This window comes from Haliaeetus albicilla, chromosome W, assembly GCF_947461875.1.
Source record: "Haliaeetus albicilla chromosome W, bHalAlb1.1, whole genome shotgun sequence".
In the NCBI taxonomy this organism is placed as follows: Eukaryota; Metazoa; Chordata; class Aves; order Accipitriformes; family Accipitridae; genus Haliaeetus; species Haliaeetus albicilla.
The window spans coordinates 44129768-44156778 of record NC_091515.1 but is presented as its reverse complement, the minus strand read 5'-3'; the positions used below and the strand labels follow the sequence as shown (position 1 = coordinate 44156778).

The 27011-nt window shown below is 44.8% G+C and overlaps 1 protein-coding gene, 1 long non-coding RNA gene and 1 pseudogene across 2 annotated transcripts in view; 1 reads left to right on the top strand and 2 right to left on the bottom strand.

The window, feature by feature from the left end:
- The window catches only part of LOC138683553 (uncharacterized), a 309062-nt gene that overhangs the window by 35943 nt on the left and 246108 nt on the right, over positions 1-27011 (bottom strand). The window lies entirely within an intron of this gene.
- On the top strand, positions 12402-13905 carry LOC138683616 (uncharacterized; annotated as a pseudogene).
- Positions 21199-27011, bottom strand: part of LOC104312916 (mitochondrial nicotinamide adenine dinucleotide transporter SLC25A51) — a 37742-nt gene continuing 31929 nt past the window's right edge. The window contains exon 2 of the mRNA XM_069775538.1: positions 21199-23262. Coding sequence (XP_069631639.1) covers positions 22352-23224 — 873 coding nt within the window. The 5' untranslated portion in view covers positions 23225-23262 and the 3' untranslated portion in view covers positions 21199-22351. The remainder of the gene's footprint in view (positions 23263-27011) is intronic.

Here is a 27011-nt window from a genome sequence, read left to right as displayed (position 1 = left end):
TCTTTCGACCACTCTTGGGGTTTTCCCATTCAAATGCAAATAATTTTTGGCTGGCTTCATGGAGAGGGAGGCAAAAGAAAGCATCCTTCAAATCTAAAACAGTAAACCAAGTCAATTCAGGTGTTAATACGGTTAACAGGGTATATGGGTTCGCCACTACCGGGTAAAGATCTTCAGTTATCTTATTCACCGCCCGTAAGTCTTGGACCACCCAATATGACCCATCGGGCTTCCGAACAGGTAATATAGGGGTATTGAATTCAGACTCACACTCTTTTAGTAACCCCAACTGCAAAAATTTTTCTATCACCGGCTGGATTCCTTCTCCGTCTTCCTTCTTTAGGGGATATTGTTTAATCCTTACCGGCTTTTGGCCTTCCTTGATCCTAACTTCAACAGGTGGAGCACTTTTCACTCTTCCAGGTGCATCGGTAGCCCATACCCCTGGGTACACTTGGTTTAAGATGTCCTCGCTAATGCTTCCTTCTAAGGGGAGACTGGTTAAGGTTAGGCTCAATATTTGAATATATTGCTGATCTTTTACCTCCAGAGTAATTTCTCCCTTTTTGAATACAATTTTTGCTCCCAATTGTTCCAACAAGTCCCTTCCCAGAAGTGGCTTTGGGGAGTTGGGCATATATAAAAATTTATGAATGCCCCACTGTTTTCCTAATTTATATTCTAAAGGTTTACAAAAATATGCCTTTTCACTTTGGCCAGTTGCTCCTTTCACCATGACATAATCGTTTCCCAGGGGCATCAAAGCCTGATTCAAAACCGAGTATGTTGCTCCTGTATCTACCAAAAATTCTACCTCTTGTTGTGTTTTCCCTAGCTTAATTATAACCAGTGGATCCGCTAGGGTAGATTCCCCAGGTTCCCGTCAATCTCCCTTCACATGGGCTACCGTTCTTCCTGTTTGAGCCCTCTGATCCTCTTTCTTGTTCCTTGGGCATTCCTTTTTCCAATGACCAAATTTCTTACACAAAGCACATTGATCCTTGCCCAGTTGGGGCAAGCCTCGCCTAGGCCCTCTTCCTCTTTCTTCCTGGATAACAGCCATTAATTTCCTTTGCCCTTGCCTATATCCTTCTTCTCTGTTACTAAATACTCTTCATGCTTCATCCAATAATATTTCTAAATTCCTACCCTCTGTAGGGCGTAATTTCTGAAGTTTGAGCCTTATATCCCCTGTAGATTGACCCAAACCCAGGGAGACCAATTGTTGTATTCCTACCTCTGACCCAGGATCCAGCGGTGTGTTGTGGCGCATTACATCCCTCAGTCGATCCAGGAATTCGGATGGAGACTCGGAAGGACTCTGTTTAACTGCATATAAAGCTGACCAATTTATAGTTTTGGGGATTGCCCTCTCCATTCCTTTTGTAATCCACTCCTGATATCCCTGCAATCTTTCCATATGTGCAGATCTATTAACATCCCACTTTGGGTCTTGGAGAGGGAAATATACCTTAATGTCCCCTCCTGTGATCTTATAATGATCTTCAGCAAGGTTTCCTGCTGTTTTTAAAATCAGCTGTTTCTCTGTTTCGGTCATATATTCTAATAATAGCTGTATATCCTTCCAGTCAGGGTTATGCTGTTTTACAATAAATTGGAAATGTTTAGTTACACTTACCGGATCACTCCTATAATCTTTTGCAACCTTTTTCCATTCCCCTAGGTCAGCAGTAGAAAAGGGTACTTTGATTAACATCGTCCCACCATCCGGCCTCACCGCCTCTCGGAGAGGTACTTGTAAAGCTGTTGAGGTAGTTTTCTTCCTAGTACAGGAAGATACAGGGCTGTCCGGGGGGGTCGGAGTTCTATCCGAGTCTGCATCGTGTTCCTGTGGTCGAGGGGGAGGCTTAAAGAAATCAGTTAGATCTTGTTCTGGTGCCTGATGGATTTTATTTGTCTTTGTACATCTTTGTCCAATACTACATGCCGAACAACACCGCCTCAGTTTACCTCTAAGCTCCTTGTTGTTCTCTCGCTCAAGTGCAAGCACCATGGGGTCCTGTGGGGGTACCATTCCACAGTCCCTTTGCCACTCCGGATGATTTCGGAGGGTGAAAAACATGTCTGCATACGAAACCTCATCCCATTTTCCTTCTCTCCTTAAAAACATCATTAGTTGTAATAGAGTATTATAATCTAGTGATCCATTAAGTGGCCACTTAGCATCACTTTCTAACTTATACAACGGCCACCATTGATTGCAGTATTTAGTAAGGTTCTTTTTACTTTCCGTACCTCCGGTCCCAACAATATCTTTCCAGTGGGCAATTACACAACCCAGAGGACTTTTCCTCGATATTCCTCCTTGATTGTTTCCCATTTTATAACTTCTCCTTTTAATACGATTCCATGCAAATTGTTTCTTACACCTCTTTACAGTCTTCCCCAGTTTTCCTCCCACACGTCCCGAATTTCCGGGATTAAATTTTCCTTTCCACACACCAATTTCACTATTTTGGCTACCTTTCAAACCACAAACAATCTCAACTGTGTACGTAGCCCGTACACAATATCTTTCCAGTGGGCAATTACACACCCCAGAGGACTTTTCCTCAATTCTCCTCCTTGATTGTTTCCCATTTTATAACTCCTCCTAATGATTCTTAAGTTTGATTTTGGCTTCTCTTTTTAATAAGCTTCCATGCAAATTTTTTCTTACACTTCTTTATAGTCTTCCCCCAGTTTTCCTCCCACACGTCCCAAATTTCTGGAATTAAATTTTCCTTTACACACCAATCTCACTATTTCGGATTCTTAGTGAGCTTCTTTCTCAATCATAAAAGTGTGGAATTTGGAGAAAACACTCAAGGCAGTCTGGTTTCTGTCTGCTAGATGTACAGTACCAGCTTCTCCCACAAGATTTACACTTCAACAAAACCCAAGCCGGATGCTAATTATTATATAGTCCAGTTGCAAGCCCACATACAAAGTAGGGAATCACCCCTATTAATACGTAAAGACATTCACACATTAACAAACATACATACACCTATAAATTTCAACATATCATTTCCACACACCCACACAAAATCTTTAACATAAATTTCCAAACATTCACATCATACAAGCATCGCTCCAGTTGACAACCTTCAGCAGCTGCAAAAATAAACCAAGCGCAATTGGGAGGGGGTCCGCTTACCCCATAAACCAAGCGCAATTGCGAGGGGGTGTGCTTACCCTTCTCCTGCCTCTTATATACCAGTCATCGACAGGTCCGTCCTGGCTCCCAATACTGGGATGCAGCAGTCACCCCGGATTTGCTCGATCTACCCCCAAGATCGCTAGCGGCCGCTCTATCGGTCAGCAAATCCCCCATACAGGGTACCCTCCTCCCATACGGGGACTATGCTGCACGCCAGACGTCTCTGTGCGATTTACCAGTTGCCCCCGGCCCGTACTTGTAGAACATACCGTTTGGTCCGCGGCTTCAGGAGGTCGTTGTCTGCTCCCGCGGTGAGCGGCTGGCAGCGGAGGCTCCTGTGAGGAAAGTGCTCGGGGCGCACCGATGGGCGTCCGCTCCGCAGTCGGTCCCACAGCTGAGCAGAGAGTCTCCTGGCTGGCTCGCCAAACTGACGTGCGGAAAACAGACTCCACAATCAGTGAGATTGTAAAGTAGGTATGTTCATTCAGCGCTGGGCGGCACGGGGTGTAGTCCCACCAAAGTCGTGCGCACCTGACTCGGCAGTTCGCCTCAAGTTTAGACAGTCAAGTGTTACATATTCACAATACGCCTATACATATGCATGACCTATCCCCACTTCATATTAAAATTTGCTCCGAGAGGTCATTTCCATAGTCTCCTCCCAACTGCGCTTGTGCAGGGCCTCTTTATGGTGGTCGTCTGGTGGTCGCAGAGATGAAGATAGACGACTCCTCTTCATCACCGCTAGTAACCTCTTTTCTAGCACGGGCTCAGTGATTTCTTGGTATTCACCCAAGTGTCGTGGTTTCAGCCCAGCCGGTAACAAAGGACCACGCGGCCGCTCGCTCACTCCTCCCGCCCCCCTCCGGTGGGATGGGGGGAAGACAGAGGAGAGGAAAAAAAAACCAAACCTGGAACCTCGAGGGTTGAGATAAAGGCAGTTTACTGGAACAACACAAAGAAATTGCAACAACAACAACGGTACTAATGAAAAAGTATACAAAAAAAGTGATGCACAGTGCAACTGCTCACCACCCGGGACTCGACGCTCTGCCACCTCCCCCACCGAAAAGAAGAGCCCACCCCCCGGCCCGCTCCCCCTTTATATACTGAGCATGATGTCACATGGTATGGAATAGCTCCTTGGCCAGTTCAGGTCAGCTGCCCCGGCTATGCCCCCCCCCCCACCTCCCAGGTTCCTGTAAAAAATTAACTCTATCCCAGCTGAACCCAGGACATTATCCACCCCTTATTCTATACCATCTACATCATGCCCAGATCTTACATTTTCCAATCGACCACTACCACTTCCTTGTCTTATATATATAAGTATATGGACTTGCGTCCGTCCCCGTCGTCCCCCCGCACACACACACACACGCGAATGGTATTCCTTTAGCGTATGGGCTATTCCTCTAATGTGTCCATTGATTTTATTTAGTCCATGACTTTGGGGCTCCATCTGTTGTAACAGTTCTTCAGGATAAGAGAGATGGTGTGAGATGTTGGGTTGTTGTATGCTGCCTCTGGAACTTGTGGCTAGTACATTTGGTGCAACTCACGCCCTTAGTCTGCAGGTCGAGGATGTTGATCTTGAGGAAATTGCTGGGTGTCAGTTCAAGTTCTGTCGCTGTTGTACTTGGCTTAGTTTCAAAGTCCATCCCGCAGTCATTTGGGTAATTCTTACAGTAATACCCTTGATATGGCATATAGACACTATAGATACAATGACATGCATTGGCAGGGTATTTAGCAGTTAGGTATCATACAGCCCAATTCACTGGCTATTCTCTCCCAAAATCAAATCTCCCTGAGGTACACATCAAACTTCCCCATCCTTCTGCATCACCCACCAGGTGTACCCAGGTCCCTGAGCAAAAACAACTCCTTGAATGGGTTTGCCTCTGCTTGAGGGAGGACTAACCCAGACTGTCTTTCCTAACATACTCCTCATGCGCACTACAGGGACTTTATCGCCTTCTACAGTATGTGGAAGTCTTGGTTGGGCGGGGCCAGCCCGATTGGCGGATCCTCTAGTATTAACTAACCAGGTGGCTTTTGTTAAATGTGTATCCCAATGTTTGAAAGTCCCACCCCCCATCGCTCTCAATGTAGTTTTCAGCAGTCCGTTGTATCGTTCGATTTTTCCGGAGGCCGGTGCGTGATAAGGGATGTGATATACCCACTCAATGCCGTGTTCTTTGGCCCAGGTATCTATGAGGTTGTTTCGGAAGTGAGTCCCGTTGTCCGACTCGATTCTTTCTGGGGTGCCGTGTTGCCATAAAATTTTCTCTTCAAGGCCCAGAATAGTGTTCTGGGCAGTGGCATGGGACACAGGGTATGTTTCCAGCCATCCAGTGGTTGCTTCCACCATTGTAAGCACATGGCACTTGCCTTGGCGTGTTCGTGGGAGTGTGATATAGTCAATCTGCCACGCCTCCCACTGTTTATATTTCAGCCATCGCCCCCCATGCGACAGGGGTTTTTGCCGCTTGGCTTGCTTAATTGCGGCACATGTTTCACATTCGTGGATGACCTGTGCGATAGTGTCCATGGTCAAGTCCACCCCTCGATCTCGAGCCCATCTATATGTTGCATCTCTCCCCTGATGGCCTGAGGTATCGTGGGCCCACTGAGCCATAAATAGCTCACCCCTACGTTGCCAGTCCAGGTCCACCTGAGACACTTCAATCTTGGCGGCCTGATCTGCCTGCTGATTGTTTTGATGTTCTTCAGTGGCCCAACTCTTGGGTACATGAGCATCTATGTGACGTACTTTTACCACTAGCTTCTCTATCCGAACAGCGATATCTTGCCACAGTGCGGCAGCCCAAATGGGTTTACCTCTGCGTTGCCAGTTGCCCTTCTTCCATTGCTGTAGCCACCCCCATAGGGCATTTGCCACCATCCATGAGTCAGGATAGAGATAGAGCACTGGCCACTTTTCTCTTTCAGCGATGTCTAACGCTAGCTGGATGGCTTTCACCTCCGCAAACTGACTCGATTCACCTTCTCCTTCAGCAGTTTCTGCAACTAGTCGTGTAGGACTCCATACAGCAGCCTTCCACCTCCGATGTTTTCCCACGATGCGACAGGACCCATCAGTGAACAGGGCATATTGCCTCTCATTTTCTGGCAGTTTATTATACAGCGGGGCCTCTTCAGCCCGTGTCACCTCCTCCTCTGGCAACATTCCAAAGTCTTTGTCTTCTGGCCAGTCCGTGATCACTTCTAAAATTCCTGGGCGACTGGGGTTTCCTATGCGAGCCCGTTGTGTGATCAGTGCAATCCACTTACTCCACGTGGCATCAGTCGCGTGATGTGTAGAGGAAACTTTCCCTTTGAACATCCAGCCCAGCACTGGCAGTCGGGGTGCTAAGAAGAGCTGTGTTTCAGTACCAACCACTTCTGAAGCGGCTCGAACTCCTTCATATGCTGCCAATATCTCTTTTTCAGTTTGAGTATAGCGAGCCTCGGATCCTCGATATCCCCGACTCCAAAACCCCAGGGGTCGGCCTCGGGTCTCTCCAGGTGCTTTCTGCCAAAGGCTCCAGGTAGGGCCATTCTCCCCAGCTGCAGTGTAGAGCACATTTTTAACATCTGGTCCTGTCCGGACTGGCCCAAGAGCTACTGCATGAACAATCTCCCGCTTAATTTGTTCAAAGGCTTGTCGTTGCTCAGGCCCCCATTTAAAATCGTTCTTCTTCCGGGTAACTTGGTAGAGAGGACTTACAATTTGACTGTAATTTGGAATATGCATTCTCCAAAAGCCCACAACACCTAAGAAAGCCTGTGTTTCCTTTTTATTAGTCGGTGAGGACATAGCTGCTATTTTGTTGATCACGTCCGCAGGGATCTGACGACGCCCGTCTTGCCATTTTACTCCTAAGAACTGGATTTCCTGCGCAGGTCCCTTGACCTTACTTTCTTTTATGGCAAAACCAGCCTTCAAAAGGATTTGGATTATTTTCTTCCCTTTCTCAAAAACTTCTTCTGCCGTGCTGCCCCATATGATGATGTCATCAATGTATTGCAGGTGCTCTGGAGCTTCACCTTTTTCCAGTGCAGTCTGGATCAGTCCATGGCAAATAGTGGGGCTGTGTTTCCACCCCTGGGGCAGTCGATTCCAGGTGTACTGGACACCCCTCCAAGTGAAAGCAAATGTGGCCTGCACTCCGCTGCCAAAGGAATGGAGAAAAATGCATTAGCAATGTCAATTGTGGCATACCACTTAGCTGCCTTTGATTCCAGTTCATATTGAAGCTCTAACATATCTGGCACAGCAGCGCTCAGCGGTGGCGTGACTTCATTCAGCCCACGATAATCTACTATTAGTCTCCAATCCCCATTAGATTTCCGCACGGGCCATATGGGACTATTAAAGGGTGAGTGAGTCTTGCTGATCACTCCTTGGCTCTCCAATTGGCAAATCAGCTTATGGATGGGGATCAGGGAGTCTCGGTTGGTGCGATATTGCTGCCGGTGCACCATTGTGGTAGCAATTGGCACCTGTTGTTCTTCAACCTTCAGCAACCCCACAACCGAAGGGTCCTGGGAGAGACCAGGCAGGGTAGACAGCTGTTCAATCTCCTCCGTCTCCAATGCAGCTATACCAAAGGCCCAACGGTACCCTTTTGGGTCCTTGAAATACCCCCTTCTGAGATAATCTATACCAAGGATGCACGGGGCCTCTGGGCCAGTTGCAATGGGGTGTTTATGCCACTCATTCCCGGTTAGACTCATTTCGGCTTCCAATACGGTTAGCTCTTGGGATCCCCCTGTCACACCAGAGATACAGATGGGTTCTGCCCCTTTATAACTTGATGGCATTAGGGTACATTGTGCACCAGTGTCCACTAGAGCCTTATATTCCTGTGGGTCTGACGTGCCAGGCCATCGAATCCACACTGTCCAGTAGACTCGGTTGTCCCTCTCCTCCACCTGGCTGGAGGCAGGGCCCCTCTAATCCTGGTTAGAATATCTGTTACTCACTTTTTGCACATGTGAATCAGAAGTCCCTTCCAGAGGATCAGAAATGAGATCGGCCCATCTACTGCGCCCGGGGGACTGCTCACGGGAAACTGGAGCAGCAGTTTTCCAAGAAGAATCTTCTTTTCTGGTTGCTTTTTCTCGCAACTCCCGTACCCGTGCATCCAGGACTGAGGTAGGTTTTCCATCCCACTTCCTCATGTCCTCTCCATGGTCACGCAGGTAAAACCACAGGTTAGCCCGTCGTGTGTACTTTCTCTCTCCTCTCTCTTGGGCAGAGGAACGCTTACTCCCAATAACTGCAATGCGGGCCTGTACAGGTGAGGAGGAGGACATATCTACTTTGAATTGCTGGAACTCTCGGGACAATTCCTCTACAGCTGAGACACAGGCCCATAGGGAGGAAGAGAGACTTCCTTCATATTGCCGGAGTTGGACAGCCAATTCATCCACCGTTTGTCCATAGCCTTCTTTCCAGGACATTACTGCCAATGAGTTGGCATAGGTTGGTGGTGCACTTCGTAGAAACTTCCGCCACATCGGTTGTGTGCATTGGACTTCATCTGGATCTGTGGGTGACTGCGCATTTTCTGGATCATTATAAATCACCTCCAGCACGGCTAATTCCCTCAGGTACTGGATACCTCTCTCCATGGTGGTCCACTTGCCTTGGTGACATGTAACTTCATCCCTGAAAGGGTATCTTTCCTTTACACCTAACAGAAGTCGCCTCCAGAGGCTGAGGACTTGTGTTTTTCTCCCAATCGCCTTGTCGATACCCCCTTCCCTAGACAGAGATCCCAACTGCTTGGCTTCCTTACCCTCTAATTCCACACTACTAGCCCCATTATCCCTGCATCGGAGCAGCCAGGTAACAATGTGCTCACCTGGGTGGCGGCTAAAATCTTTTCGCATGTCACGCAACTCACTCAGGGATAGAGATCGGGTAATTATTTCAGGTTCTGCCTCTTCCTCCTGTTCTCGCGATGACCCTGGTTCATCTTCATCTCTCACTGAGCGAACTGATTTCTTTGTGTGTTTCTTTTTCTGTACAGGGGCAACTGATACTGGCACAGGTTGGTTCTCTGGTTTAGTGGCAGTATCTGTCACCGGGGAAGGGGCAGCCATGGTACCTGTTGTCGTGGTAGGGGCAGCCACGGTGCATGTTGTCGGGGTTGGGGCAGCCACGGTGCATGTTGTCTTGTTTTCCATCTTTTCCCCCTTTTCCCCCTGGGGGTGCTGCATAGTATCAAGCAGGGTTTGGTAGATACCGGCCAGGGCCCAGCACAGTGTAGTGAGTTGTGTGTCTCTGGGATAGCCACAGCATTTTCCTTTCAAAAATTCTATCACTTCATGAGGGTTCTGCAGTTGTTCGGGAGTGAACTTCCAAGTCACTGGAGGTGAGAAGTTCTCTAGATACCTGCCCACATCCTCCCACACGCCGTGCCACCCATGAATATCCAGCTTTGGGACAGATCTCTGGGTGGTACTCTTAAAGAGCCTCTTTGTAGCCCTAGACAAGACCTGAAACATAGTCAGGAGGCATAGCACTAACAGCACACAGGCTTGCGCATCCCAAGGATATTCAAAATTCTCAAAAACTGTTGTAATTAGTTGGAAAGAGAAAAGGGAGGGGAACGGATGGGGGGAAGTATCCCCCCCTGACATCCCCATGGGTTGGGTGTAATTACCAATAAAATCCGACAGAAGGTGCCTGAAGTATGGAAATGATATCACTGCCTCATACAGATAACAGCTTAACCTCATGACCAGTGATGTAATCATTTCACACGTCGCCATTGCCCAGTACAGCAAAATGATAATCCCAATCACTCTCCCAGAGATGAGATACGCAACTACAGGCAATACATAGAGCATATAAGAACTTACAAAACGCCACCATGTAAACAGCTGAATCAACATTGTGACTAACATCTATTTATCTAGTATAAGAAATGCGTATGACAAATTTGTTTCAACACGCTCTGGCCAGATCTGTCGTTATCTCAACCCTTCGTGCCCCACGTTGGGCGCCAAAAAGGACTGTCGTGGTTTCAGCCCAGCCGGTAACAAAGGACCACGCGGCCGCTCGCTCACTCCTCCCGCCCCCCTCCGGTGGGATGGGGGGAAGACGGAGGAGAGGAAAAAAAAACCAAACCTGGAACCTCGAGGGTTGAGATAAAGGCAGTTTACTGGAACAACACAAAGAAATTGCAACAACAACAACGGTACTAATGAAAAAGTATACAAAAAAAGTGATGCACAGTGCAACTGCTCACCACCCGGGACTCGACGCTCTGCCACCTCCCCCACCGAAAAGAAGAGCCCACCCCCCGGCCCGCTCCCCCTTTATATACTGAGCATGATGTCACATGGTATGGAATAGCTCCTTGGCCAGTTCAGGTCAGCTGCCCCGGCTATGCCCCCCCCCCCACCTCCCAGGTTCCTGTAAAAAATTAACTCTATCCCAGCTGAACCCAGGACACCCAAGCCGCAAGACCAGTCTTGGCTGGCTCTTGGGGCCAGCTCCTGCTTCTTATCAGGAACTGTCTCTGCCTCATTGGCTGGTTCTTGGGGCCAGCTCTTCTTATCAAGGACTGGGCACACGGGGGATCGCACCACCTATCGTGTGCACCTGTCTAGTCTAACTCTGCAGGTTAAATACACACCTGTTATACATAGTCACTAAATTTCTAGAAAATGTCATACATAATCATTAACTTTCCGATAAATCATTAGCATATGTAAATGTCGCTTCACGCAGGCGCAGTGAAGGTCTCTGGTGGTCTTCAGGAGCCCTCTGGTGGTCTTCCATAGTCTTCCTCACTTGTCCGCTTCTTGACCTCTCTTAGGTGATTCTGCGCAGTACAATTCTCACCATCATCTATATTAATTTACATAAAAATGCATACTATGTCTATTCTTAAATGTAACCTTTCTAATAATTGGTCCTTCAGTCACACCATCTTATTAATATTCTTATGTTAAACCAATCATTGGTTAATCTCACTTAACTCTACTGATTGGAATCCTCGATAATTAGATCGAGGTGGGAAGGGTAAGGGGTTTCCAAGCAGCAAACTGGTGTCCATAACGTGTAGAGAAATTCCATGCGGGGATGGACGACAGGACACCAATATGATGATCAAAGTCGCCAGTTTATTGAGCCTAGCTGATCATTTTTATACAATTCTCTAAGTTCCTAAGAAGCTTTGATTGGCTGCTGCATGCAAGCATTTGGTGTCCACGCGCACAAGCATAAAATGTGATTGGTTATATCGACACTGTACACGTGTATAAACATAAGATATAGTTGGTTATATTAACTCTGTACATGCGCATAAACATAGGAAATAATTGGCTATATTAACTAGAGCATGCAAAACTTGTCTCAGTCTAATTGGTCAAGATAAACTGCCAAATTGAGGTTGGTTTTGCCAAGTTCCCTTTATCGTGGAATGTGCACCTGTGTTCTTCTAATTGGGATCTTTCTATTTCTATCTTCTTGTTTATTCTGTTGAAGGCCTTCTAAAGGCGTCTGGAATGCTCTTGCGACCATGAGCTACTTTCAGGCCCAGTAACTAAGTTCCATATAATTGAACCCTACAATAACGGTTTCCTTAGTTTCCTAAAACAAAACACTACAAATCAACAAATCTTTGTCAAAGTTTCTGTGGTTAACTGATTTTAGACAATACTTGAATTCTTATGGTTACACATAGTACATTTTCTAAAGTTCCTATGACTACATTTCAAACTTAACACTCCCATACCTATGCTTCACAATTTTCTACTTCTTAATCAAACTCTTTTATATAATTAGATTTTAATTTCTTTATCAAAATATTTGCAACACTATCGCCACTATTTTCCACTTTTGATACTTTTGATAATAAAAACTCTTTTGATTATATGGCATTTGACCTCGTTTGTGTCTTAATCTCGCTCTTGGGATCATATCAAAACCTTCCCTGACATTGGATCGGGACATTTAAATTGGCGTCACGGACAGGATCCCTTAAGACAAGAATGCCGTACTGTTTCCCAAATATGTGAGACCTCTCAGGAACGTAAGGGGGGCAGGCTTGTGGTGTTTTAAACTTTACGTGCTGCCTTCCTGAGATGACTGCTTCCCCGCTTTAATATGCGAGACCTCTCAAGAACATAAGGGGAGCAGGCTCACGTTGTGTTGTGTTTGAAACTTTATGTGCTGCCTTCCTGAGATGACTGCTTCCCCGCTTTGTATAAGATGAGTGATAGTAAAATTGCCCCTTTAGGGAAAGAAGTTTTGTTTGATTTTTTAGAAAAACATAAAGCACGACCCTCTGTGCTTGGGATAGACCGGGCTCAGGGAAATTGGTATAATCTGCAGAGCATTGTTGATCAGATGGTAGCTTTACAGAAAGATGCCAGAGTGCGGTCAGGGAAAGGAAAAGCAATTGTCTGTGCCGTTCTTGGTGCCAGTCTGGCTGCAGCAGTGGAGGATAGGGATTGCCACCTCACTGCAGAATCTCAAATTATTGAATCCCTCCAAAACCTTGTTCAGTCCCTTCTGGGACAAGTGGAGGGATTAAAAGCACAACTTGAATCAGAAAAGAACCAAGTGAAACATTTGCAAATTGCTCTTAAGGAGCAGCTCCTTGCAGGTACTGTCCGTGAGGAAATTCCTCCAAGATCAGAAATTGGCTACCCCTTTAAGGACCTGCAGGCAGCAAAAGAGAAAGTGGAGAAGTTGGAGCTGCCTTCATTGCGACCCTTAGTCAAAACTGAATATATTTACGATGATGAGCAGGACCAGTTCCCCCAAGTTACAACTAAAGAGGTCCCCTATACTGCCAATGAGTTGGTAAAACTAAAAAAGGAATTTGGCCGAACCCCTAAGGAGTCAGGTGTGGAGAGTATCGTTGTCTGGGGAGGACCAGATTCTGTTAAGTGAAAAGGAGGCGGAAGGGTATTGGGGATCGGGAGTGTTTTTAACTACTGGGAATCACCGTGCCCCCTGGTCTTTAACCCAACGGGCAGCCTATTGGGCGGGAGGTTTGAACCCCTTGGAGAGGGGCGATCCCCTCGCAATTACGGGGACTCTTGATCAATTAGTGGAGAGTGTGCAAAAGGCAGCTTGTCTGCAGATGATGTATGATCGAAAATTGGAGCCTACACAGGAGTCCCCGATGATGATGTCGGTGGATCCTGAGCGAATGACTCCCCTTATACGGGGACTCCCTGATTCTCTGAAACCGGTTTGTATCCAATTACAAGGAAAGATACAGGCGACCCCCCAGGGCGGGAGTGTTGGGGCTGCTTCAGGAGGATTCACGCCTGATCAGCACGGCCGCCCCCCAGATAAGAAAATGTGGACTTGGGGAGAAGTGGCGCAGGAATTAATTAATTAGGGGCGCAAGTATAGTCCTGTTAACCCTCCAGCCACCAAAACAGACTCCAGGGGCTTGAGGCGGGCTGAAGTAAAAATAGTTCCGTGCCCTGGGAGTGATAAGAGAACACCCCTTGCTAAACCGCCGGGGGGGAGAGCTATCCCGAACAAACGTAATGTACTGTGGGCGCGGGGATACCAGAAGGGGATCCCGCGTGACTTAATGGACGGGATGCCAACAGACAAATTGGAAAAATTCGTAACAGGGTGGCCTGATAAATCAGCAAATAGAAAAGTGGATTTTGAGAATACTACTCTTAGCGCACCCTCCCTGATTGATTTATCAGAAACAAACGCCACCCAAGAGCCGGCGGGAAACTAGATCCTTCGCCTTTCGGTGGTGAGCGGGGGGGGGGGGGGGGGGGGGCGAAGGTTGGATGTATATTAGACAACTCACTGAAAACGGCCGGGGTGATTTACTAATTACAGGTATTGTGGGGCCAAGACAAGTCTCGGTCACCTTTTTGGTAGATACCGGAGCTCAGATTTCAGCTATTAAAACCCAAGACGCTGCTAATTGCAGAATTACACCCTCCAAACAGCAGCTTTTTGTGGCAGATGCATTCGGCATTGTTCAGCTACAGGCATTAGCCACGGTCAGCCTGCGTTTGCCAGGAGAAGATAGTGCCACTACAGTGACAATGGTTGTGGGGGAGTTTCCACTTAACCTTTTAGGACTCGATGTTTTAAAGGGAAAGACCTGGATTGATAATAAAGGGAGACAGTGGTCATTTGGCTCTCTCACAATAGATATTCGGCTGTTACAAGCCGCGCCGCTGCTTCCCCCTTCAAAGCTTACAAATGTTAAGCCCTACCCGATACCCTTGGGGGCCAGAGAGGGAATAGCGCCTGTGTTAGAGGATTTAAAGGGACAGGGTATTGTGATTCCAACCCATTCTCCTTTTAACTCCCCGATGTGGCCAGTGCTACCTAATGGCAAGTGGAGATTAACTGTAGAGTATCGCAGACTTAATGCAAATACCGGTCCATTGACAGCTGCGGTACCGAATACTGCTGAGTTTATAGCTACAATCCAGGAATGAGCCCACCCGATTATGGCAACAGTGGATGTTAAAGATATGTTATTTATGGTCCCCCTGCAAACAGAGGATCAAGACCACTTTGCATTTACTTGGGAGGGTCAGCAATTTACTTTTACCCGACTCCCACAAGGGTATAAGCATTCCCCCACTCTAGCTCATCATGCACTAGCACAGGAGCTAGAAGTAATTCAGACAGAGGGAGTCAGTGTTTATCAGTACATTGACGACATTCTTGTGGGTGGGGATGAAACACAAAAGGTTCAGAAAACTCAGGATAATATAATTTCTCACTTGGAAAGCTTGGGGCTGAAAATTCCACCAGAGAAAATACAAACACCCTCAAGCAAAGTAAAGTTTTTAGGAATTTGGTGGAAGGGAGGAATGACATGTATCCCCCCCCCCCCCCGGACACCCTTTCCTTATTGGATCAGATTAAAATGCCAGAGTCAAAAAAGGATTTGCAGCATGTACTAGGATTACTTGTGTTTTGGAGGAAACATATCCTTGATTTTTCAATTATTGCAAGACCCCTGTGAGACAAAGGAACCTTAGTAGATATAGTAGATATATTAATGTAGATAGGAACTGTTTAATAATTATCTAGCTTATAATGAAGTTAAAGGAATTTCAGTAGAGGTAGACATGGCCCAAGGGGATGAGAAGTGATGTTTAACATTTGCATTGTTGAGGCTGGCTGGGGCAAGAGATAGTCCCTGATAAGAAGCAGAAGTCACCCCAAGAACCAGCCAAGACCGGCCTTGTAATTTGGATAAATGCCAAGGGACAACTGAGTCTGCGCAGGGACAGAAGGTTAAGAGTTCACCGTGAAGAAGACATACAGCCTTCATCTTCACGACCACCAGACGACCACCATAAGGAGGCACTGCGCAAGCGCAGTTGAGAGGAGACTATGGAAATGACTTCCTGGAGCTAATTTTAATATGAAGCGGGGATAGGTCATGCCTATGTATAGGCGTATTGCGAAACTCTATGCATATGTAACACTTGACTGTATAAATTTGAAGCGAACTGCCAAGTCAGGCACGCACGACTTTGGTGGGACTACCCCCCGTGCTGCCCAGCGCTGAATGAACATACCTACTTTACAATCTCACTGATTGTGGAGTCTGTTTCCGCACGTCACCTGTATGACTTGTTGCAAAAAGGGGCTCAGTGGGAATGGACTAAACCCCACGAAGAGGCATTGCAATTGCTAATTTTTGAAGCGACTGCCCATCAAGCTCTCGGTCCTATTCACCCCACAGACCCTGTCCACATTGAATGGGGATTTGCCAAGAGCGGGTTATCAATACATTTATGGCAAAAGGGCCCCGAAGGACCCACTCGACCTATTGGGTTCTATTCTCACAGTTTTAAGGATGCGGAAAAAAGATATACTGCTTCGGAGAAAGGTTTGTTTGTAGTCAGTTTAGCCTTGAGAGAGGCTGAACGGACTATTTGACAGCAGCCTATAGTGCTTAGAGGCCCATTTAAAGTAACCAAAACAGTTTTAGCAGGAACTCTGCCCCCTGACGGGGTGGCTCAGAGACCCTCTGTGCGGAATGGTATCCGCCAGTCTTAGTTGAACTCCCCATGGTGGGAACCGTACCTCTGGTGCTGGAAACACCAATGAATAAATATGCTTGGAAAGCAAAAGATGCTCATGGAAAAGAACATAAAATCAATACCAGGTGGATTATTCCATCCTTCTAATAACAGTTTGCTTCCGGTTCCTTAGAATGAACTGAGTCTGTCTGTTCTTTTCTCTTTCAAGTGAAGACTCTGGAACCTGCCTGAAGGAATACATGAAGCTGTTGATTGTTTGTGTAGTTTTGTCAGTGACTGCTTTGTTAATATTTATAGGATGTTTGGCATACCACCACAAATGTTGTTTTGGTAGACCATTGTCGCCACCTTTAATATCTGGGGAAACTCCTGTGCCCCTCTTTTCAGCTCAGAGTGGCAAAATGAATTTGTGGCTCTAGGCCAGCAAGTGGCCAACACTTTTAATCTGACTAATTGTTGGGTATGTGGTGGACCTTTAGGTTTGGAAAGCTGGCCATGGACTGCTGTCCCTATTTCCTCGAAATGGTTAGTCAGTAATTACAGTGAGGTCAAAAATGATTCTTACTGGGGTGAAGACACACAGCCCTGGACAATACAATACCCAGTCCAAGGCGAATATTGTCTGAACAGAACACAGAAAGATGGTATTCCCGTGGGAAATAGCAAATGCAACTGGACCTATACTTATGACAACCATTGCCTTACTGACGGTTGTAGACCAATTGATTGTTCAAACCATAGGGCAGCTGTGTCACTGCCAGAAGGGGTCGGCCAGGCATATTGTCGCCTCTTGAGTTCCAGTTCTCCAAATTTTGTACCTTGCTGGCCCAGATGGGTTTGGGTGAATCAAACAGGACACAGGAAACAGTTTTCCCATTTTTGGTCTTCCACTAATCAGTCTAATAACCGTCTTAATGTTACCTGCTTTTGGCACTGTGGTTCTGGTGCCTGGAAATGCAGACTCACTGATAAAACATATTCTCGTCTCCCTGATGGGACTCAAATTTGGTGGTCAAGTGATAATAAAGACCGCTGTCAGGGACATTTGAGCATAGGTCCGGATGGACTTCCTATCTGTTGGGGCACCACAGAAGAAGTGGGAAAAACCGTGGACAGGTTGTTGATGAACGGTCCATCAGATCATCCTCTGGGAGTAGGTAATTCAACATATTTCCAATCACCACGGACACCTACTGGTTTGTTTGAAAATGGTGCATGAGCCTTAGTCACTATTGGGTGTGTGGCCAACGTGCCTACAAACTGCTACCAGCAAATTGGACTGGAGTGTGTTATGTGGGGGTAATTTGCCCTTTGTTTTTACTGCTCCTGGACGATGAAGGGGATGGACTGGGTGTTAAGGTATATGATGATCTCAATCAATATCGGCATTCCATTGATACCTCTGTAGCAGGTGGGAGTGGTCAAACCTGGGGCAAAGACGAGTGGACCCCTCAACGTATCATACAACATTATGGACCCGCCACCTGGAACCCCAACAAGTGGGTTAGCGGTGCTCGAGAACCTATCTATAATCTAAATCGCATCATCCGGTTACAAGCTCTCCTAGAGATCATTATTAATGAGACAGCCCGTGCCCTTGATCTACTGGCGGATCAAGCTACACAAATGCGAACAGCAATATTACAACATCGCATGGTTCTCGATTACCTGCTAGCTGAGGAAGGAGGTGTTTGTGGTAAACTAAATGATTCTAACTGTTGTTTAAAAATTGATGACAGCGGGAAAATTGTTAAACAAATTACCACGGGAATACGAAAGCTGGCCCATGTTCCTGTCCAGACATGGAAAGGCTGAGACATTGATATGTTTTCCTGGCTCCCTGGTGGTCCATGGGTTAAGCGAATCCTATTTTACTTGTGTGGTTTTGCCATGTTGGTTTTTTTTACCATGTATCATTCCATGCTTTATACAATTGATTCAATGTGTTGTAACTAATATGCAATTTGTAACTACTGTTTCACTTGATGGTGTTGAACAAATTCGCGCTGTGCGCCGAACCATGCCGTCAGTAGTACAGATTGTATGAAATGCTCTTTTCTGGCTTTTCTATATAGCTATCTTTTCTCAAAACCACCATGGGTCCCGAAACAATCTTTGAGCCACGGGGTGGTGTAAGAGACTGAATTGTTATCTCGAGCCATTTGCCTCAAAGATTGTTAGGTGTGAGGGACTGGACTGTCATCTCAAGGAACTGTGAACTGCTTATCTCAAGCCCTTTGTCTCTGAGATGGCCTGTTTAAGCAGGACACTCCTCTGTCCATAAGGACGATTACCAGGCCATTGAGGCATCCAGGGGAGGAAACAGGGCTGGAGCTGATAAGATACTGGTTTCTGGTGTTGATCACAGGAAGGTCGTGTGATAGACGAAACCTGCAGCGCATGACATCATCGAAATATGCCCTATAAAAACAGTAGAGACAAGCCGTGGGCCTTTTTTTTTCACCACCGAAGAACTGAAGATTGAGGACCAACAGGACGCTGCTGGATCCGTGGTGGTGACCATCCAAGCAGTCCTATCCCGACTGCTTGCTTGATTTCTACCTTTTCTTCAATTCTATCCTATCTCCACTATTTTCCACTTTTGATACTTTTGATAATAAAAGCTCTTTTGAGTATACGGCATTTGACCTCATTTGTGTCTTAATCTCGCTCTTGGGATCATATTGAAACCTTCCCTGACATTGGATCGGGACAGTATGGAATAGTCCTTTGGCCACTTTGGGTCAGCTGCCCTGGCTGTGTCCCTTCCCAACTTTTTGTGCCCCTCCAGCTTTCTCGCTGGCTGGCCATGAGACGCTGAAAAATCCTTGACTTTAGACTAAACATTACTTAGCAACAACTGAAAACATCAGTGTTATCAACATTCTTCTCATACCAAACTCAAAAACATAGCACTGTACCAGCTACTAGGAAGACAATTAGCTCTATCCCAGCTGAAACCAGGACAGTGCTGTTGAAGGCAGTGCCTTGTCTGTGGCAGTTTGTGTAACTGGCCATGTCAGTGTCCTGTGTATGTCCTCTGTGTGTGTGTTTCTGGGATACGTGCTTCAGCTTTGCTACTGATTGAACCTGCAGACAGGAAAGTTGCAGCTGCATCCCTCAGCCTGGGCAGAGACCCTGGGTCCCCGGGCACATCGGGCTGGGCTCCAGCAGCTGGGCTGGAGGGAGTCCTGGGCCAGAGCTGCTGGAGGAGGTGGCCGCTCTTAACATCACATTCTCTACAGCAGTGAACAAGTCTTTCCAACTCAGTGTAACATTTTTTATTATGAGTGAAAATATGGTGCATGTAGAATATTTTTTAAATATTTGAGGTTTCATTTTGCTAGAATATCTTATCTAGGCTCCCTTTCCTATGAAAGGTTGGACCAGATGATCTTTTGAGGTCCCTTCCAACATGGGCTATTCTATGAGTCTAAAATAAAAAGTATAGACATCTAATATAAAATATTGAGTATATTCAAAAGAGGGCTGATACTGACTGTGGACAGTTTCTCTTGTTTTGCATGATAAATTAAGCATTTAATAAAGTAACTCAGTGCATTTTTATAAAAGATTTTTTTTTCTCTTTTAATGTATTTGTCTTAAACTGAGCACTCTTATAGAAATGCTCACTGATTCCTGCCCACTCCCTACCATTAGAATACTTGCTTTCCCTTTAAGGCCTTAAGTACTTATACCCAGTGCTTGCACATATTGTTTTGTTTGCATATAAAATGGCTGTTTTCCTCCTTCAGTCTGCCTGTTGCTATCACGCATACTTTGGAGCAGGAAGAGTTGACTAGAGAGCCTAGAAGCAGGTAGCATGCTGAGGCTAGTACAATAATTACAAACTAGTTAAGCGTGCAATTAATTATTCAGTTGACTCAAAAAAAATCTACCAGTTGTGGAATAGAAAGTCTCTCTTTGCTCAAACATCAAGCCTTTGAAAGCAGATGAAAAGCTCTGCTTTCCTCATAAAATTCTGCTAAAGCCATTTGTGAACAGGGAGATATCAGCCCAAATGGAAAGGCTTAAAATTGGAAATGAAAACTAGCTATGACAAAGCAGAGGACAATAGCTGTGTCTGAGGCAAGGACAAACTTCTGGATTATCCTCTGTAGTTAGTGGGCTGTTGCATCTTGAGGTAAGAAAACTTTCTAAAACTAAGAAAAAGCACAACTGTTTTAATTATGTAATGCAGGAATCTTTCTTTTGTGAGGCTTCTTGTATGGTTGAGTGCTCTCCTTTGTGAACTAACTTGTGTCTTGGCAGGCTCCAAAGCTGCTGGAACTGTGACACTCAAAATTTTGTTTATGGGCAAAGAGAAAGTACACCTTATATACATAAGTAAAACAAAAAATTTCTTGTTAACGTAATTCAAATCTTGAGAGTCTAATCATTATTAGTCCAGATCTAATTGTTACAGGAAAAGAAAGAATAATGATGTAGTTAAAACTAACACACACACACCTCCTAGTTTCTATCCCTTTTCCTGGTGTTATGCTCACTCTTTCACTGCTCTTCTGGGTCCTAAGGTCAGTGGTTTCATTCTGGTGGTGGTAGGGGAATGCTTATGGTGAGTTTTTAGCATCTGGAGTCCATGGCCAGGAGGAATACAATGTTCATGTTGATGTTTTCTTTGGTTTTTTCTTCCTCACTTGAGATCATGTTTATATGTTTGCTAATATACTTTTACACCTTTCTCTTTGTTGGTGGATGAAACATGCAAATAACCTTCATGTGTAGCAGCTGACCACACCCCTGTCTTTACTGCATATTGTTATCTGTTAACCAAATTACAAATGCTTGAAGTGTAAGTTATTAACCACACAACTCCTTTTATTGCTTTACTGTATTATCACTGATAGTTTTACAGGGCCTAAAGCCTAGGAAAAGAACAATTCAAAATAGTTTCTGAAAGCTTTCCTGCCCCCACCCCCCAAAACAAAGAACACTTCATGAACTTTCATACATAACACCCTCCCCCCCCCCCCCCCCCGAAAAAAATAAGACAGTTACCTGTTTGGTAGTTATGCTTGCTTTCCCTTTAAGGTCTTAAATGCTTATACCCAGAAATCTCACTTTGTCAGTGCTGATGGAAAATTCTGCCACAGCCCAAATTAAACAGAAATAGTTTGCAAAAGATTAAAAAAACCTGTTAATCACATAGTTTGACAACCAGAGGAAGCTGTATTACTGTTTGAGCATTACAGAGATCAGTTTTCATATGTTTGCAACAGAAACAAAGCAATACAAAAGCAGAAAACTTGAGTATACCAAATTTGCAAATAGAAGGTCTTTCAACAAGGAAGAACACTTTTAAAGCTTGAGATAAAATTGCTGTTTCATTCCTTCCACCTTTCCATTTCAAGGCACACACATACATAGGCACAGTCCCACTTTGCACTGGGTCAGTTTACACTGAAGTTATATATTCAGTAGCTATCCTTATGTTGATGAATGAGATGATGTTCATGTTAAAGCTGAGCAGTAAAATGGTTGGCAAAATAGTTTGTGTAGGCTCAGCTTAAACTTGAGGTTCAGAAAGAAAGTCATCCTCATCAGAAATTGGCAGCTTTGGCAGCTTCTATTTAAACTCCAAAGATAATTTAGAACCCCAATATATTTGGAAGTTTAGTTCTTAACCCTCTGTAGTGTATCAAGCAAGAGAAGTAGCTTTCATTGGCCCCTTCTTGACTTCCATATTATACAATGTGCACACTGAAAAATTTGATCACTAGGACTATTAGGAAACATTGGAAATGATAGAATAAGCTACTAGACCAATATACAAATATATTTTTACTTCGCATTTGTCTAGTTATTCCACTGTGGGTAAATTTATCCACCAGCATATAAATACTTTAACTTGTTTAGCAGTATATTCAACTGCATCAAGATTTAGATGTATTGCCATTTACCCCATAAATATTGAAGGCCGTTAATAAGACTAATTACCTTTCACACTAAGCAGCCACTAACAATATCACCCATCTCCCTACTGAAATGTAACTGCTGCTTTGAATTCTCTCCAAGTTTCATGGTACTCCAAGTTATTCACAAAAAGTTCCATAAATTAATCTATTCCCAGAGACTAAGTGACTTCAAATGTATAAATACCCAAGTGAATAGAGGGGCTTCAAAGGAAGGTAACATTTTTCATAACAGCTTTAGCAAGAATTCATATGTTGCATTGATTATGCCCCAGGACAGGACAGACCGATGGTAATTCAGATGGGCTCCTCTGAAAAGATGCATCAATTTTTTATCACGTTCTAGCCAGATCGTCACAAAAACTTTTGAAAAAGACTGGAATTCACCACCAATTTGAGACTGCATGCGAGCTTTTACAACATTCATTGGGAAAAATAAGGATCCCAGCATAGCACCCAACAGCCCTCCACAGATAAAGTCATTGACCAAGTGAGTGCTATAAGAAGTTGCTTCAGGCAGACATTGTTTGATAGGTCCTCGTAGGCCAAAGAAGAGGATGTTACTGCTTCCATTCCGGAGCAGAATAGGCACCAAACCCCGATAATATTCTCTAATCCCATAGACTTTTAGTACCTTGAAAGCCTGGTAAGTGTTTGTAAATTTGTCATGATGTTTGTAGTCCTGAAGCAAAGTCTGGACTCGTTCAAAAGGTGTAAGAAGGGCTTCTGTGGTCCCTGCAAGCACTGCAGCCATGCTGCGAGTTAGAAGTTCAGGTGCACTTGTGTGACTATGGAGCAAGGAGGAGAAATCTTCATACAAGCCAAACATCAGAGCCAGGGTGGTCGTTTTTTGCATTAATGGAGGAAGGATTCCACGATAGAGATTTCGAATTCCATCTTTCTGCAGCTGATGCACTGCATCCTTTGTTTTCAAGCCATACAACTGTTGTCGAAAGAGGACCTTCTGGATGGGAAAGGTGACTGCTATATTGGTGAAGGCTGCACAATAGCCACAAAGATAATGTTTACCAGAGCTACCCTTTATATGATGGCTGATATCTTGCTTTGAATTTGTTGGGACACAGTCTTGTGAATCCATCTTTTTTTCCCCTTAATATATAACTTAGATTTCTTTTCCTATGTCAAAAAAAGAAAAGAAAGTGAACAAAATGGCATGTGACAGCTTTTTTAGTTCACACACACATATCATGCACACTGTTCAACATTTTACATCCTGAAGAAAGTTCATTAAATTCAGTGGAACAGTGTGACAAATGCCTTCATCTGATAGATGATGCAAAATGCACAATTTTCTACACCAGATCCAAGGACCTGAAAAACTAGGCATTTTTCTTCCTCCCTTTGTGTTTTGTTGATTAAAAACAAACTAAATTAAAACAAATAGACATATGAACCCCTCCAGTGCCACATTACAGCTGAAACTGTCAGCGAGAAATAGGAAGTTTACACATTAAGTTGCCAGTACAGTATGTCAAGGAATTAAAATGCTGAATGTTCTATTCTAACACTAGTAAGATACAATACAAATTACCAAGGTTTTGGAAAACACACACACACACTATACACAGCTTAGCATTACAAATTCTGATCATTCCTGCTCATATTCCCCTGTGGCAGACAACAACGAATAATTTAAATAAGAATTTTAATTATCAGCATTAGTTTACTATAGAAAAGTAAAAGAATATAGAAAAGCTAAAGAATACACTGAGTTGTGCTGGAGCTAAGATCCTGAAGGACACAGTGAACAGAGTTTCATTAAATAAAATGGAGAATTAGTCCTTAACAGGCCATACATGATATGCCACTGTTGCATAATATTGTGCTCTTTAATGTTTGCCAAGGAACAGCACCATAAAAGTGATTTACGAAGATGAAGCATTTATCCTGATATGAAGTTATGACAGTAGTGAGGAATTCACATTGGGGAGCTTGTACCACTTCATCTATACTAATATATATTGTTCCTAGGATCGAATTAGTTCTATATGCATATAGTAAAATAGCCACACCCACAACTAAGCTACAGTCTTATCTGGCACCCCACTTTTATATTAAGAGTTATACCAACTCCACTACTGCATTGGGTAAGATTGTCACTCAATAATAAAACATGTAAAACACTGAGGATTCATAAGACTTTTGACAACTATTCACCAGTTGTGTTGGCAATAGCAACCTGTGTCCAGTATCACTTCTGATTTCTTTTGAGGAAAAAAAATGAGAGATCTAACTCAGTTTTGTAAGGTACATATTTCTTTCTATGGAATAGCTGGATTTATGAAGTAAGGAGCAGTTTAAAAAAAATAGCATTACTTTGATAATCCTCATGTAGTTTAAATAAGTTCTCGTACTTATGATTTGAGAACTTGCAATGATCAGGCAATGCAATTTTTCTCAGAAGTGTTTATGACAAACCCTTTGCTTTCAGCTGTAATTTCACAAGGCCTAGCTATGTCACTGTGCTGGTTTTGGTTGGGATAGAGTTAATTTTCTTCATAGTAGCTAGTATGGGGCTATGTTTTGGATTTGTGCTGAAAACAGTGTTGATAATACAGGGATATTTTAGTTATTGCTGAGCAGTGCTTACACAAAGTCAAGGCTTTTTCTGCTTCTCACACCACCCTACCAGTGAGTAGGATGGGGGTACACAAGAAGTTGGGAGGGGACACAGATGGGACAGCTGACCCCAACTGACCAAAGGGATATTCCAGACCATATGATGTCATGCTCAGCAATAAAAAACTGGGGGAAGAAGAAGGAAGGGGGGACATCCGGAGTTATGGTGTTTTGTCTTCCCAAGTAACCGTTATGCGTAATGGAGCCCTGCTTTCCTGGAGATGGCTGAACACCTGCCTGCCGATGGGAAGTAGTGAATGAATTCCTTGTTTTGCTTTGCTTGCATGCACAGCTTTTGCTTTACCTATTAAACTGTCTTTATCTCAGCCCACGAGTTTTCTCACTTTTACTCTTCTGATTCTCTCCCCCATCCCACTGGGTGGGGGAGTAAGCGAGTGGTATTAATTGGCAGGCTCCTGTGCTTGCCATGGGCTTGCTTGCCCTACTGTATATTAGAGTGTAGTGCTCGTTAGTGGCTGCTTTTTGCTTTTGTTGCTTGCTGTACTGCTTATCATCTTACTCTGCTGTGCCTAGGAACATTTTGATAACAGCAATGGCAATGTGCCTGGGCTGGCAGATAGCCAGGGCATTGCTGCTGTACTGGACAGGCTGGAACTCCAGTGTGACCCCGAGTCAAATGGACTGTGGATGAGTCCACGCAGGAGCAGGACACCCAGAAGCATCTGTGGCTGTGGATAAGTCCACGCCAGAGCAGGTATATCTCCAAGCATCTGTGGCTGTGGTTATGTCTGTGCTGCAGCAGGTATACCTCTGAAGGGACTATGGCCCAAGGATAAGTCCATGCTGGAGAAGGTACACCTTGAAGCATAAGTGGCTGTGCATGAGGTCATGCTGGAGCACCTCAAAGTGTGTGGCCACGGACAAGCCCACGACAGAGCAGGTACACCCTTGGAGGGACTGCAACCATGGGTAAGGCCATGTTGGAGCAGGTATATCTCTGAAGGCATTGTGGCCCATGGAGAAGGCCACGCTGGAACAGGTGCACCTCAAAGTGACTGTGGCTGTGGATAAGTCTATGCCGCAGCAGGTATACCCCTGAAAAGACTGTGGCTCATACATAAGGCACCATTTGGAGCAGGTACACCCCTAAGGGACTGCAATCTGTGGATAAGTCCAAGCTGGAGCAGGGGCAAGGGGAGGAGTTCATTGTGATGTTAAACCCTATAACCTGGCCTAAAGGGACCAGAGGTGGAGATTGTAATGGAAATACCTTTAAATTGTTGTAACCCATTATTTGAGTTGCATGTTATAGGAATTACTATAGCAGGAACCACCTGAACCAACAGAGGACAAGCCTTAAAAGAAGCAGTGCAAGTGCAGCAGTGACCTGACCCGAGCTGGCTTTGGTGACCAATAATTCCACACAACACACCACCTCTCCTGTCCTGAGTGACCACCATAAGAGATGGAACTCGAAGTCATGGACTAAATGAACTCAATGGACATTTTGTGGACATTTGTGGACATTTTATGGATATTTTAGAGGGGTGGTCAATAGACCACAAGTGGTGGAGTACATGAACTGCTTCCCAATTAAAGTTTATTACAGGGGAATCAGTTCTCAGAAGTAATAAAAGCTTTGGATCACCTGTGTTCCCAATATGCACAAATTTCTGCAGCCATTACAATAGCCAATTTCTGTGCAGAAGTCCACCCCCCCACCCTGAGGTTTCAGAACACAGCACAAGGGGACATAGGTGGTTCTGCTTTTGACAGGTAACGAGATGTCAGGGTTTCAGCTGGGATAGAGTTAACTGTTTTCCTAGTAGCTGGTACAGTGCTATGTTTTGAGTTCAGTATGTGAAGAATGTTGATAACACTGATGTTTTCAGTTGTTGCTCAGTAGTGTTTAGACTAAAGTCAAGGATTTTTCAGCTTCTCATGCCCAGCCAGCGAGAAAGCTGGAGGGGCACAAGAAGTTGGCACAGGACACAGCCAGGGCACCTGACCCAAAGTGGCCAACAGGGTATTCCATACCATGTGACGTCCCATTTAGTATAGGAACTGGGAAGTGGGGGCAGGGAATCGCCGCTCGGGGACTAGCTGGGTGTCAGTCGATGGGTGGTGAGCAATTGCCCTGCGCATCATTTGTACATTCCAATCCTTTTATTACTACTGTTGTCTTTTTATTAGTATTATCATTATCATTATTAGTTTCTTCTTTTCTGTTCTATTAAACCGTTCTTATCTCAACCCACGAGTTTTACTTCTTTTCCTGATTTTCT